Raw genomic sequence first — 14,862 nt, 5'->3', positions numbered from 1 at the left:
GTTGGGCCTAAATAGACCACATGAACATTTGGAGGGGAGATGTCTCCAACTTTACACAGCTCACAATACTCACACATGCACAGAGAAACTTTCATATAAATACTATGTGGTTGTGCTGCAGTCGATGCAACATTCCTGCCGGTACCCCTGGGGGGCAGTCACCGCGCTCTATCACACTGGACACTGTGAGGCAGGAGCCGGATCTTCAGGAAGTTTCCTATCTCCCTGGATGGATATTTAAGAGGTGTGCGTGGAAAGGGCCTGAAGGGCTTTGTGGCTGCCTTGTCCCCACACTCTCACTCACGCCCCTTGCACACCCATACACACACACACCCATGAGCACCCATGGAGCACCCACGTGCTGACAGCCTCGGCCTGCCTGTTCTTGAGGATAAACAACCATCAAATGTGACGACACTCTTCAAAGCCAGGGAATCAAACCAGCTCCTTAAAGACTGTGCAAAGCAGCTACAGATGCTTCACAAATAAAAATAAACAGCACATAACAACAAAGTAGGAACGAATCAGGCCTCCCACTCACTTGTCTTTTTAAAGGTCATTGTTCCCCAAAGCAGGGCTGTTGGGGAAAAAAAAACTGGGATTCAAAGTCCAAGGTCCTGAGTTCAAATCCCAGGTCAACCACTTCTTACCTATTCAACTATTTGGCCTCAGTTAAATGTAAAATGAGGGGGTTGGACCAGATGGCTTCGAAAGGCCCTTCAGATCTGACAATTAGACTCTCTAATGCAACAACATTAATTAATTAATTAATATTCTACAGTCTGTAGAGCCAACAGCAGCCCCAGCAGGGAGGCAGGGCAGACATCACTAGCCCCATTTTACAGAAGAAAAAACAAAAATAAGAAGGGAAAGTTTCCAGTGACTTGCCCAGGGTCACACAGCTAAGTGTTTGTGGTGTAAATAACTAAACAATGGAAAACCCTGGACTGGGAATAAGGGAGATTTGAGTTCAAATCCAGTCTCAGACACTTACTAGCTGTGTGACCCTGGGCAAGTCACTTCATCTAGACTGCCTCAGTTTCCCCATCTATAAAATGATGATAAAGGATGATGATAGCACCAACCGCCCAAAGTCACTTCACCTCTAAGTTTACCTCAGTTCTTTTCATCTATAAAATGAGGATTAGGGATGATGATAGCACCCAAGGAGGGTTGTTGTGAGGCTAGAGCAATCTTTGTAAACTGCTTTGCACTACAGAAGTGCTAACAACTGTTATCAATATTATAAATAAGAAGATCCTACAGTCAAAATGCACATGGGCAGCCCCTTCATGCTCCAAGGTCCTGGCCAGCTGAAACTGGATGCTCCAAAGCTGGCAGAACTGCTCTTCCTCCTCCTCTCCCAGGGAGCCTGTGGAGCTGCTGAGGATGAAGTCCAAGATGGCCCAGGTCCTGCCTCCAGGAGCTTATACTCCATCAGAGGAGACACTGATTTCCATGGGCCTCAGTTTCCTTATCTGTAAAATGAGGTGGCTGGGCTAGTCAGCTTCTACCATCCCTTCCAGTGTGCAGGGTGGGATTCCATGTCCCCGTACCTCTCCCTAGCCTCACACTTTTCCTCACCCCTCCAAGAAGCTACTAGGGGCAGAGATCCTCTCATGTTTTCACCTCTCATATCCTGGCACCTATCCCAGAGCTTTGCCAAAGGATCATAGATGCAAAGCTGGAAGGTATCTGTAAAGGCCTTCACAGAGGAGGAGGGAAACTGAGGCCAGGAATTTAAAAGACTAACCAAGACCACCCAGATAAGAAGGGATAGCCCCTTGAGGGGATGGTCAATGCTGTGGGTCATCCAACAATGCAAGTCTCCACCTACCTTGTTCAGTTCTTTGAACTTAGGGTCTTCCCTGGAGGTGGGATCAATCATCGTCCGCTCCTCATTCTCTTCTGCCAGGTTACAAAAGGAACCCACAGTTAGAACCAGCCCCCTTTTCTCCCCACCTGCACCTCCTGCCCCCCAAAAAATGAACAGGAAGCTGAGAAGGCAAGGGAGGCCATGAGGCATGGTCTCAGTGGGGGCATGCGCATAGGCCAGGCATGTGACCACCTGGCTCCAGGCCAATCTGACCCCATCTGCAAAGCGCTCACTTTTCCAAAAAGAGCTAGGCAGTATTTAGCCCTGATGATGATAACAGTAATAGCCTTAAGGTCTACAAAGTGCTTTTACAAACATTATCTTAGTGGATTCTCATAGCAACCCGGAGAGTTAAGTTCTATTATTATACCCCCTTTACAGATGGGGAACCTGAGGCTGAGGGAAATTATGTGAGCATCTGAGACAAAATTTGAACTCAAGATCTTCCTGGAGTCATCCTGGGCCAGCTCTCTGTGCACAGCACCACTCAGTCTTTCAGTGGACAGAGCACTAGGAAAACCTGTGTTCAAGTCTAGCCTCAGACACTTACATGACCATGGGCAAGTCACCTCACCTCTGCTTGCCTCATTTTCCTTGTCTGTAAAATGGGGATAATAACCTCACAGGATTGGTATGTGGATCAAATGAGATAATAATGTAGAGCACCCAGCACATAGTAGGTGCTATATAAATGTTAGCTATGACTCCCCTTTTGTCACCTCTCTGGGCCTCATTTTCTGTAAAATGAAGGGGTTGGACTAAGTGGCTTCTCAGGGTCCTCCCAGAGAGAGAGAGAGGGAAGAGGAGAAATGAGAGAGAGAAACAATGGGGTAGCTGAGAGGCTAATTTTATTTATTAGCTGTAATAAATGAATAAACTTATTTCTAAGAATAAGTGCTCAACTTTGCATAAGGAAGCCCTGAGTTTACAATCTACTTCAGATAGTAAAGTGTAATCACTAGTGTAATCTTGGACAAGTCCCTTATAAGCCTCTCAGATTCAGTTTCCTCAACCATAAAATGGGAGTGATTTGGCTTCTACCTCCTGTTTCCCCCCAAAGGCAGAAAGGTGAGGAACTACTTAGGAAATAGACTCCTATAAAAGGATTTGGGATGAATGCTGGGTCCCAACCCATGCCTCTGTGGACCTCCAGTGGGAAGGGCTCTGCAGGGTCATTTGGGGACCCAGCGCCCACAGGGGTACAGAGACTAAAACCCAAACCATGCTTTCTGGAGAGGCATAGGGCTGTCCCCTCAATCCCAGGCAGCAGCAGGGCCCATGTTGGCACCCATCCAGGGGCCAAGAAGCCGCCTGCATTCCCAGGCTCATTTCCATCCACACAGCTGTGGCTGGACTTGGGGTCATCACAAGACACTGTAGCAGGAGAAAAGTGGGATTTACTCTGAGGACGGTGTTTGGAAACTCATAGGCCACTCCACGAGCTTAAGGTCTCTAGTTCAAGAAACCACAAAAACCTTATTCGTTTTGGGTGAGGGAGAGTAAGAGCCTCTGCCTCAATAGGGTTGAGGGGCTTGGAGTCAGGAAGACCTGAGCACTAACTCTGCCTCAGACACTGGCAAGTCACTGTGACCCTGGACAAGTTACATGCCCTGAGTCTCAGCTTCCACTTTTGTAAAATGGGTTAAGATCCCCCTGGGTTGGGGGGGATGCTCTCTAAACCTGAAGGGCTGTTGCTGTTTGTGCTGATGACAACTGGCTACAAAAAGGCAGTCACCTCCTACAGGAGATGTCCAGGGCCACGAGGAAGCCTGGGAGCACCCTCCCTGACCCAGCGAGGTATCTGGCTAAACAGCATTGGAAAAGGAAGGAGAGAAGAACCAGTAGCAGCCAACCCAAGCAAAGTCTGAGAACAAGGAAGGAAGATTCAGAGCTGTGGCACTGGTCACTCCCTCTCTCTGGGCCTCAGTTTCCCCATCTGTAAAATGAGAGAGATGAACCAGCTGGCTCATGAGGTGGCTCCCAGCTCCAGATCTGGCTGCATGATGATACGCAGCATGAGATATCACAGGATCATTGACTGAGAGTTAGACGGGGCCCCAGAGGCTGCCTGGCCCAATGCCCTCCTCTTCCCCCAAGGAAACTAAAGCTCATGGTCACACAGGGAGGAAGTGTCTGAGGCAGAATCTGAACTCAGGTCTTCCTAACCCTAAAGAAATTCTTTTATTACTCCTCACCTTCTCGAATTTCCACTGTTGTCCCAACCCCACTGCCCTTTGCTTTCTAACTCCCCTTTCTCTGCGGCTCCTCCCATTAAAAGGTAAGCTCCTGAGGGCAGGCAGGTCTGTCTTGTTTGCATTTCTGTCCCCAGCACTCAGCACAGTGACCGTCACAGCCTTAAATCAGTTCTTTCTCTGGTCCCAGTCTCGCCTGTCCCCCACCCTCCAGCCCCTTCCCAGGCACAGAAACATTCCTGGCCAATAAAGAGGCGACAGAAGCGCAGACCGTACCCAGGAGGGTGTCCTCGGGGTGGATGTCCACTGTGGCAGGTGTCATGGGAGAGTTGATGGCATTCTTGCCCTCTTCTTGGAGGTCACTCACTGTCAGGAGAGAAAGACCAGAGAAAAGAGCTGTGAGCCCAAGGACAACATGGCAGACACTCCTGAATGAAATGTGGCTAAAGGAACAAGGGGGAGGGGGGCGGGGAGGCACAGGGAATAGGTCACCCAGGCAGTGGGTGAAGGAAGTGAGAGCAGGACCTCTGGAGGCTGGCCACATCAGATTCCATGGCAGCCACAGCTGCTGGCTTCAAAAGGATGAACTGCGTGGCACTCAAAAATAAATAACATTGGCTGACAATAATTTATAGAGAGCTGCAGATGTGGCGTGGGGACTGGATAGCCAGCCTCATAACCAGGAAGCCCTCTGAGACCTGCCTCTGAGATCCCAAGGAAGCCACTGAGCACTCAGGCCCCTGGTAGCCCTCTGAGTGTAACTGAGGCATGGCTAGAGGGAAAGAGTTTCCTCACTGGCAGATTCCTGTGCTAATGAAGGTCCCAGCCCTGGTTCCATCCCTAACTTACGGATATAAAACTAGTTACAAAGGACACTGCAAACTGTAAACATCTAGCCCCCTTGCCAGTCCTCTCTCTGAGGCAAAAGGCTCTTCTGAGGACAAACGGACAGACCCATCCTAGGTGAGCCAAGGGGAGACGCTGGATTCTTCTTTCTTCAGGGTCCAGCTTGCAGCCCATAGATGCTGGCAGGCCTGAGGCTGAGTCAGGGCTGCAAAGAAACATGGGGAGAGATGCCAAAAGAGGAAGAAACAAGGGCAAGGAAGGAGAGAAGAAGGGAGGTGGGGAGAGGAGGGAACAGAGGGAAGAAGAGGAGAGAGATGGGGAAGGGAAAAGGGGGGGAAAGAGGAGAAAGAGGAGATGGGGGACAGAGAGAGGGAGAGGAAGAAAGAGAGAGGAGGAGGAGGAGGAAGAGAAGGAGAAAGGATCAGGGGAAAAAAGTCATGCCCCTGTTGCCTTACCTCCCTGGGTAGAATGTAGGTGCCTTGTGGGCAGGATAGTTTTCTGTTTTAGCTCTGTATCTCTCAAACTTGATGCCTTACACACCGTAAGCACTTAATAAATGCTTGATAGGTTGAAATCCCAAGCTAGGAGCCAATGACTACCCAAGGTCTTCCCTGTTTTCCCCAGACGCTGGGGCTTCCCCTTCCCTCACAAAGTCTTTTCTCTCTACACGTCTGTGTAAGTGCTGTATCCTCACTGCAAGCCCCTTGACCACAGGGACTTTCACTTTTGTCTTTGTATCTCTAGGAACTAGCAAAGTACTTGGTATACAGTAGGTATTTAATATATACTTATTTAGTTGAATTGTTGAATTTCTTGCCTCATTTTAAATTCCAAATCAAGGTAGAGATTGCAGTTTTTAAAAAAGAATAAGTGGGCCACAGGCTGGATCAGATCCCACCATTGAAAAAAGGCCCTCAGAGGCGAGCGGAGGTCATTCCACGGCAGTGAGAAGGTTTCCTGGAACACAGAACATCAAAGATGACACTGGAATGGCCTGAGAGTTCATCCCTCTAAAAAGAGAAGAGTTCTAGGATGGAAAACTAGATCAGGCTCCTGCCTATCTCCGACTCAGTTTCCTCATCTGTGAAATGAGAATAATATCCACATCTACCTCCTAGGCTGTTGAGCATCAATGAGACAGCCGATGGAAAGCACTTTCCCAACCTCAAGGGCTATATAAACATTAACTATTGATGACTGAGGAGGAGAATGCACGATTACTGCCCATTCAAAGAGCCCAGGCCTTGTCCATGATTATAAATTGGATGTTCTCCCTTCAAAGGATCAGCTTGGCTTTGGAAAAAGAATTCTTTGGACCCTGCATTTCTCTTCCCCAAGAGTTTACGGCCTGCCAGGCCTGTGGGTTTCCACTCAAATCTCAGGAATATTTTGGTTTAAAGGCCCTGGTCCATTTGCCAAAGAGCCTGAGAGTACAGAGCCAGGAAACAGCCATATTCTTGGAGTCACGTCTAACAGTTCTCCAGTCTCAGCAGCTGACAACCTTTCACAGAACCATGCTTGGTCTACACCAGGGGTTACACAAGTTCAAAGACAGATTCTTGGCCCTTCTTTCTTGGGCTACGTGATTCGTGGGGAACACTCGCTTGTTTTGTTTTCCTCGGTTTGGACCATCATTCTTGGGAGGATGCCCATCCACAGCTTATTAAACACGAGCGCCACGTGTGATTGAGCACAACCACCATGTCTACTGATGCCACTTCTGTGGTGTCAAACATTTTGCAGCAGCCTTCAAAGTCTCTGGGACAAGGGAATTGTGGGCTTTAGTCCACAGGTGGGAATTGAGCCCCTAGGTGCTCCTGACCTCTAGGCCTTTTAAGCTGCCACCGTGGCCAGATGACTGAGAATGCAATCCTATATTTATAAAAAGGGACCCCCCCCAAAGAAGGCCCTCATTGAACCTCCTCTCTACAAGCTGGACCCTTGGACAGTGAGTGGTTGTTGCCTTGCACAAGCCCTCAGGCCACAGTCTGCTCTTTATGGGTAGTATCTTAAAACATCTCATTTTAAATGTAGAAGTGAATTGATTTGGGTCTGGTCACACAATGGAGATTGGGATGCCCCACATGGCCTCAGGGCTATCCCCTTACATGCTGCCCTGTCCAATCTTGGCCTTCCTTATGTGCATCGTCACTTAGCTACATCCCCCCAATCCTGGATGACCGGTGCATAATCTGGTCCACAATGCAAGACTTCACCCACACAGTGCCCATGGCCTCTGATTCTACCTCATTAAATTCAGTCTACTGCTCCAGCCTGGGAAGCTACTGCTCCAGCCTGGGGGGGTCTTTCAGAGTTCTGATTCTGTCATTTGGTGAATCAGCCACCGATTCCCACCCCCACCCCCCCCAGATTTGTAGCATCTGCAAATCCCCAAGCTCCTGTCCATCCGCAACCTGGCCAACAGGTTCTTCTGTAGAGAAGAAGGTTGAACCTGGGTGTGTCTCCAAGTTCAAAGTCAAGAATCAAGTGGCCAAACCCCAGGCCACCGAGGAACTCTGAAACTGGTCACAGCCCATCATTCCTGCCTCTCCTCTGGTCATCAGTGAAAATCTGAGGAGTAAGGGAGATCAAGGAAGGTCTAACAGAAGAGGCAGCATCTGAGCTAGGCCCTGAAGGGTATGAAGACTTCCAGTAGGTATCCCTGTGGGAGGCAGAGCTTCAGAGCTGATATCTAGCCATGCCAGGGCTTTTACAGGGGACAAACTAGCAAAAAGAAACCTAGCTGACCCCGGGGGGAACCTTTTGTGCTTTCTGTAAGTAATCCTGTAACAGTTATTCACCACGCATTGTCCAAGCATCAGCTGTGAGCACTGAAGAGAGAGGTCATGGGGCCCAGCTCAGTGAGGGTGGCAAGAGGCAGATCAGGGACTTGAGGCCCAGACAAAAAGAGTCACTTGCTTATGGTCATACCAACAGTAACCATGAGCCCACAACTCCAAATCCAGGGCTCTCCCCACCAAGCCACACTGCCTCTTCCCTCACTCTCCCATACCCTGAGTCTACACATTCTTAAGGATAACAAAGCCCTTAACATATACCTCATTTGACCCCCGCAACAACCCTGGGAGGTAGGCGCCATTATTATCCCCATTTACAGATGAGGAAACTGAGGCAAACAGGGTTGAAGTGAATTGCCCAGGGTCACACAACTAAAGTCTGAAGCAGAATTTGAACTCAGGTCTTCCTGACCCCAGGTCCAGAGCTCTGTCCACTTCACCACCTATCTACCACCAACGTGGCACTTGCTTGAATACCTCCCAATGCCTGGCAACTCACTACCCCACAAAGTCACCGCTTTCTGCTTTCAGAGAGTTTTAATCATTAGAAAGTTCTTCTCTTAATCTGAAATCCCCCTTCAGATGGAGTCTAGAATGTCATCTCCCTGAGAGTAGGGGCCATTTCATCATCTAGCATGGTGCCTGGCATCTAGAAGCTTCTCGACAGATTGCTTTCTCTTCCCAGATGGGTGAAATTCCTTCAGGTCCCACCCTTGACACGTGTACAGGTAACTTGTGTCACCCCAACATCTCCTGCCAAGACTTTCCCTTTCAAGGTCTCATCCCCCCTCTCCTTGATGATGGCTGGCTATCCCAAGAAACAACAGACCCCAGGATGGACTGCAGCCCACTTATACTGGATGTGTTCACAACGTGCCAAGAACACCTACAAAGTGAGACTAGGTTGTGGCAATGTGCACATCTGAGAACAGCCTGTTCCTTCACAGTGCCCCAGGCTACATGGGCTGGCCTGGACCAGGAGGAGACAAGTGGAGAAAGCACATCTCCAGGATGGCTCCAGAATGACAAGTAGGCCATCAGTACAGATGCAGCCACGTGTGGAGAGAGGCCACACTATAGGGGCTGGGTGTGCAGCCAGCCCCAGACTTCTCCAGAAAGGACTGGCTCCTGCCTGGTACAATCACCCAGCTGTCAGCTCCCGGTGCCTGGGGATGGGTCCATCTGATCCCTTATCCCAGGGGGACCTGGGTGTGGTGAACGCCAGCAGCTCTATCCCCCTAAATCAGAGAATGGCCAAGAAAAGCAATTGGTGTCCGTCAGAGAGCTAACAAATCACTCCTGCAAACACAAGACACTGGTTTTTCCCCTTGTCTCTGTGGTAAACAGACAAATGTTAAAAACAGAGAAAAAAATGAGTGCGTAGGACGGATCAAAGAAGAGGTTTCCGTGCTTGCACTGACCACCAGCCAGGCCCCATCAACCCCCCTTCAAAGGCCCAGCCCCAGGGAGGTCCAAGGCAGCCACTGGGAGTCATCTGTTCACTTTTTTTAGACTGTGAGCCAACTAGGTCAGCTTGTCCAATTTGTTTCCTCCCTGGCCTAAATGGGATGGTAAATAAATCTCTGAAAAGTTAGCAATTTATTCTTAGAGGCAAAATAAAGCTCCACATGCCAGCTCCCCCTTTCCTATAGCATTTTAAGGATTACAAAGCACTGTCCTCATAAGAACCCTTTGGGCCCTTTTGGATAAATGGTGGGAGGAGGAAAACCCGAGCTCAGACGGTAAGTGTTTCGTCAAGGTCATCTCCTAGGGCCTGATAAAGAAATGGCGAGGTCGCCTCATCCGACATTCTGCTGAGAAACTCAGGCCCTTCATTTCCAGTCACTGATGGACCCCCTCTCTCTTCTGGCCCTTCCCTGATGTTTATCATCAGTAGAGGACAGGTGCGGACAGGGATGGGGAAGACATTGAGTCAGGTTCAGTTCTGTTCTGGTAGCCTGCACGATTGTGGCATACAGATGGGAGACCTTAGGTGGCACAGTGGATAGAAGACTTGAGTTCAAATTCTGCCTCAGATCCTTGCTGTATGACCAGCCTCAGTTCCCTCGGGTGTAGAATGGAGATAACAACAGGGTTGCTGTGAGTATCAGATGTTAGCAAAGGTCTTTTTAAAGCCCTCTATCATGACTGGTTAAAATTGCTGTCAAAAAGCCTGTGAGGGACACTTTGTCCTATGGAGTCAGACTCTTTCTTCATAATCAATAAATCAAGACAACAACTGAGGGGTGTGTGTGTGTGTGTGTGTGTGTGTGTGTGTGTGTGTGTGTGTGTGTGTGTGTGTGTGTGTGCGTGTGTGTGTGTGTACACAAACGTACGCATAATTACATTTATGCTTATGTTCGTACACACACAAACACATTTTGGACATAGCCAACGTAGACATTTATTTTGCCTGACAAATTTGTCTGTAACGGGGGTTTTGTTTTTCTTGATTTCTCAAGGTGGGGGAGTGAAGGAGGAGGTGCAGGAAAGAGGCAGAAGGGAGAGAATACAGAATTGAAAACAAAACAAAATTTAATTCTTTAGAAAGAATCTACCGGAGCTGCCGTACAACAGAGTTGCCCTAGGAGAAAGAAGAACATGGCCCAGAGGAGAGGCATGGGGTCAGGGTGACCATGCAGAACCAGATGGTGAATGGAGGACTCTGGAGGAGAGTCAAAGTGGCCATCAGCGAAATGCGTAACGGGAAGAAAAGACAGTAAGGGACAACAGGGTGTGAGATGAGATGGAGAATGGGGAGATTTGGGTCAGGGACATCAGCTAGAAGGAAAGAGGTGATGAGGGCCAAAGCTAAGGTCATGTGTGTGAACAGAGAGAAAGCGTAAAGGGACCCAGGGGTCAGCTGGAGAAACCGATTTGCAAGGTCTGAGGCACACTGAGTGGATACCTTGCAGCAGGGCCTGGGAGGGACAGAGATGGGCTGTGATCTGCACAGGAGGACAGGAGGGAACTCTGGGATGGCTGAGATCACAGACCAGATGAACATGGAGAAGAAAATGTACTTAACATGTGTTGGCTATCTATTCTCTGGTCATTCAGAAGCACTTCTGAATGTGGATGAGCCATCATCCTCAGTACACCCAATCATGAGGTTGAAGGACCTGGAGATATTTGAGCCCCGGGAGGAGGAGTAGGAGAGGATATGACATCATTACCACCTGGAAGCCTCATCTGTTGGGCCACAGAGCTCAAGGCCCATGGAACAGTGGGGAGAAGGCCAGTAACAGCAAAGACACTGAAAGGCTAGAGTTCTCCCTAGCCCCACAATCCCTTGCCTTTCTTGTCACTATAGCATCCCTCATATCTGACTCCTCGCCACTCAAGCATCTCCTACCTCACTTCAGGACCTCCTTCTCTCTCCCTATTTTTATCACAACAGCCTCCTTCTAGCTCCCCCAGCCCCACATCCTACCATCCTCTGATCCATCTTACAGATGTCTGTCAAAGTGATTCCCATCAGCCCAACACTCAACCATGGTACCCCTCCTACTCAATCACCTTGGAGTTCCCTGTTGCCTCCAGGATAAAATGTAAATGCCTCTGCTTAGCTTTGAAAGTCCTATATAATCTGATTCCAAATCATCTTTTGACCCTTACTAAACACTGCTCCCCAACCTTCACACCAAGATCCAACTAAACTGACCTCTTCACTAGGACTCACATACCACTCCTCCTCTCTTGCCTCCATACCTCTGCATACTTTGGCCATCCCTCATGCCTGGAATGCCCTCCCTCCTCTTTCTGCCTGATGCCTTTCCCTGCCATTCCCCTTCCAAGCTGCTAATTTCTTCCCTGTCAAGAAACCTTCTTTTTCATTGTCTAATCTATCTTTATATTTATTCACCTTGTATGTGTTTCATACAGACTCCTAAGTATTTGCTGTCTTCCTCACTAAAATATAAACTTCTGGTGGGTTGAGATTGTTCCATTCCCTGTCTCTGTATCCCCAACACGTAGTTCAGGACCTGGGGCAGGATAAATACTTAATGATGCATTGAATACTTATTAACTATTTATTACTATTGTATTGAATACTATTGACTAATTATCGAATACTTGTTGACTATTGACTGACAAGTGACCTGACAAGTGATCAAAGGCTGAGATTTGAACTCAGTTCCTATGACTCCAAGTTAAATACCATTACAAAGTGGTCCCCCACTACCTGGCACAGATCTCGCTGAGGTCTGCAAGCATCTATCAAGGGCATGGATCCAGGGCCCCCAAAGTGCCCATGGGTATCACTGGGGCCAACAGCCCAGGGATGTGCCCTCAGAGAGGTCCTGGATTATCATCACCTGCCTCCCAGCCTCTGCCATCACCTCAGATCAAAGTCTTTCCACACACTCAGTCCATTTACCTGTCAGTGAGAAGCTCCCCATGGCTCCCAGACCCAAGAAATGACACAGGAATGTAGGTAATTTCATTTAAACTGTTCTTCCTGACCCAACAGCTCCCCCCTGGCCCTTTGGACAAGCAGCTGTCGCCCTCCTTCTGAGTACCCATTAATCAATGCATTGCATCTGCCTCTATCATAACAAATTGGCAATTATGTTTAACTTGCTCGGAAGGCAGCACACTTCACCTGGCCCTAATTACTTTCTCTGAAAAAGCAACTTTGGGAGAAAAGACAGGAGAATCAGCAGCAAGCCTCCCGGGGCTGCTGGGTCATCTGAATCCCAGGCAACCACCAAAACAACATGGCGGCAGAAGCCCAGGGGCCAGTTGCTCCAACCCACTCCATCTGCAGATGAGGAAACAGAGGCTCCATGATCTGCAATCCAGTGATTCTGACCAAGAATATGAAGTCTAGAACTGGAAGAGACCTCTGATGGTATCCTGTCCAACAGCCTGATTTTCTTCGGCTGTTGTTGTTTCAGTCATGGCCACCTCTCCATAACCTCATTTGGGGTTTTCTTTGCAGAGATGCTCCAGCTCATTTTACAGATGAAGAAACTGAGGCAAACAGAGTGAAATGACTTGCCCAGGATCACACAGCTAGTGTCCTGACCCCTGACTCTATCTACTGCACTGTCTCTCTTGGGAAACTGAGGCCCAAGGAATAAGGTCACAAAGATAAACCACTAGCCTCATCTGACTAAGAAAACCATTGATTACAAGCTGAGAGGGCCCTTCCAGGTGACATAGGGCCACTGCTTCATTCTGCAAATGGATATACCCCAGAGGTCATCTCCAGGCCCAACTCCCTTATTTTATAGATGGGAAAACTGAGGCCTAGACAGATGAAGGACACATAATCACAAAGTAGTTTAATAAAGAAGCTTCATGGGAGAGGGTGCATCAATACTCCTAATAATTAAAAGCAGGGACGACTCAGTATTACATCCCACATAAGTGGAGCCACAGGGCAGCAGCAAGCTGGGATGAGGACCCTTGCGGTCCTGCAGTAACTGAATCAGCTGCTCATTTCAAGCAAAAGACGCATTTTAATGAAGCCACCGAAGGCAGAGAACATCGGGGAGCAGCGTTAATAGAGACCACACAGAAGAAAGCGGTGCCCAAAGCCAAGGGGGCCGTGCTCCTGCTCCTGGGAGGCAGGACCAATTCGAGGCTGGCTAACGCATCTACAGAAGGGCTGTGTTCCTCTGGCAGAGGAGAAAATCAAAAGATGAAACATTAAATGTTAAAGAATGAAACTGACTTGAGGAGAAGGAGCTGCAGCTGAAATACACAAATCGGATGAGATCATTTCAAGACCTGGGTGTGCACGAAGCCAGGACCGCAGCGCCCCCTGGAGGCTGCTCTCTGCCAAGGGCGTCCCAGGAATCTATACAGCCCAAGCAGCGCAGCAGCCAGGCTTTGAAGGCATTCCCCTGGGGAGACTGGCCCTGCTGGCCAAATACGTATTTGTTATCAGTCTGTCTGTCTGTTTATTGCAGAGCATGTCTGCTCTGATCTAAAAACCACTCCAAAGACCCAGATGATAGCTCTACCTTCTGTTGGAGCAGGGTGGTTATATGAGTTATGGAGAATCGTAATCACAATCCATACCAGCCTGGTGCACATGAACCAGGGGAGGGGAGAGGAGCCAGGGGATCAGGAGGAGGAGACAGAAATCCTGCCTTTGCTGTATCACCTTGGACAAGTCACTCAACCTTTACGAGAGTCAGCTTCCTCAACTATAAAATGAAAGTTGGGTTGTTTGGTCAACAAGGTCCCTTCTAGCTCTAAAGCCATGGTCTTATGGTCCTAAGAAACTGAATGTGGAGAGAAAGCTAAGACAAAGGCCTGCCTCCTAGTGGATCCTCCGTTTCCTCATCTGTAAAATACAAAGAAAAAAAATCTATGGTCTTCAATGGACTTTAAGGTTCCTTCCAAGTCTCAGATCAAGGATCTTAAGTCACTTCTTTATGACCTCAATTTCCTCTTCAGTAAAATGGACTTGTAGGCTAAGTAAGTGTACGGTCCCAGGATCCTGTCACTTCTTTATGGGTTTCAGTTTCCTTCGCCGTAAAATGGACTAGGCAGTCCCTTGAAGGTCTAACTATGACCCCAAACACTTCCTCTTGCTGGGGACCAGAGGTAAGGGAACATCTCCCAGCTGCCCTCCCCTTTGGCTTCCTTTCATCAGAAGAACATGAGGGGCCTGGTTGGGTCTGGTCCCCTGGCTCTGTCCACTACACAGCCATGTCCTTGCTCTGGATTGCTACTCTGCAGCAGCACTCCCTGGGGTCTGGCCCTCTGGCCTCCTACCTCTCTGTTACCCTGGTAACACCAGGGAGCTTTCCAGTTGAAATCCCCAAGGGATTGCTAGCCACTGGCAGCCGTGACAGCCCCCCATCACTATTTCCTTGCCCCACTCCCTTCCGGCCTGCCTCTCCCTTGCTGCAGGAGATTCAGGGACAGAAAGGAAGGAAAGGAAAAGGGCCTGCTCCGAGGCTGGCACAGGAGGGCAGATGGATCGCATGCCTGGTGAAAGCAGCTTAGTGGGAATTATCCTGACCAGGGTTTAACTTCCAAGTGACCATGACACTATTTGCTTTTTCATATTTAATTCTCTGCTTTGCTTTGTCCATTTTCAGAGAGGGGGAAAATCCCTCTTTCTGGTACAGTGGCTCCATCTCCTGTCACTCCATTCCCAATAACTTGGTCAGAAGATCTGGGTTCA

The 14,862-nt window shown here is 48.8% G+C and overlaps 1 protein-coding gene across 4 annotated transcripts in view; it reads right to left on the bottom strand.

Moving 5' to 3' along the window:
- Nucleotides 1-14,862, bottom strand: part of PARVB (parvin beta) — a 99,361-nt gene that overhangs the window by 35,434 nt on the left and 49,065 nt on the right. For all 4 annotated transcript variants that reach the window (XM_072596379.1, XM_072596377.1, XM_072596376.1 and 1 more), the window contains exons 2-3: nt 4,345-4,434; nt 1,838-1,908 (exon numbers count right to left, since the gene is read on the bottom strand). In XM_072596379.1, the coding sequence (XP_072452480.1) occupies nt 1,838-1,908; nt 4,345-4,434 (161 nt within the window). The remainder of the gene's footprint in view (nt 1-1,837; nt 1,909-4,344; nt 4,435-14,862) is intronic.

This window comes from Notamacropus eugenii, chromosome 3, assembly GCF_028372415.1.
Source record: "Notamacropus eugenii isolate mMacEug1 chromosome 3, mMacEug1.pri_v2, whole genome shotgun sequence".
In the NCBI taxonomy this organism is placed as follows: Eukaryota; Metazoa; Chordata; class Mammalia; order Diprotodontia; family Macropodidae; genus Notamacropus; species Notamacropus eugenii.
Note: the sequence above shows the minus strand (reverse complement) of the source record. Positions and strands in the feature narration are given on the sequence as shown.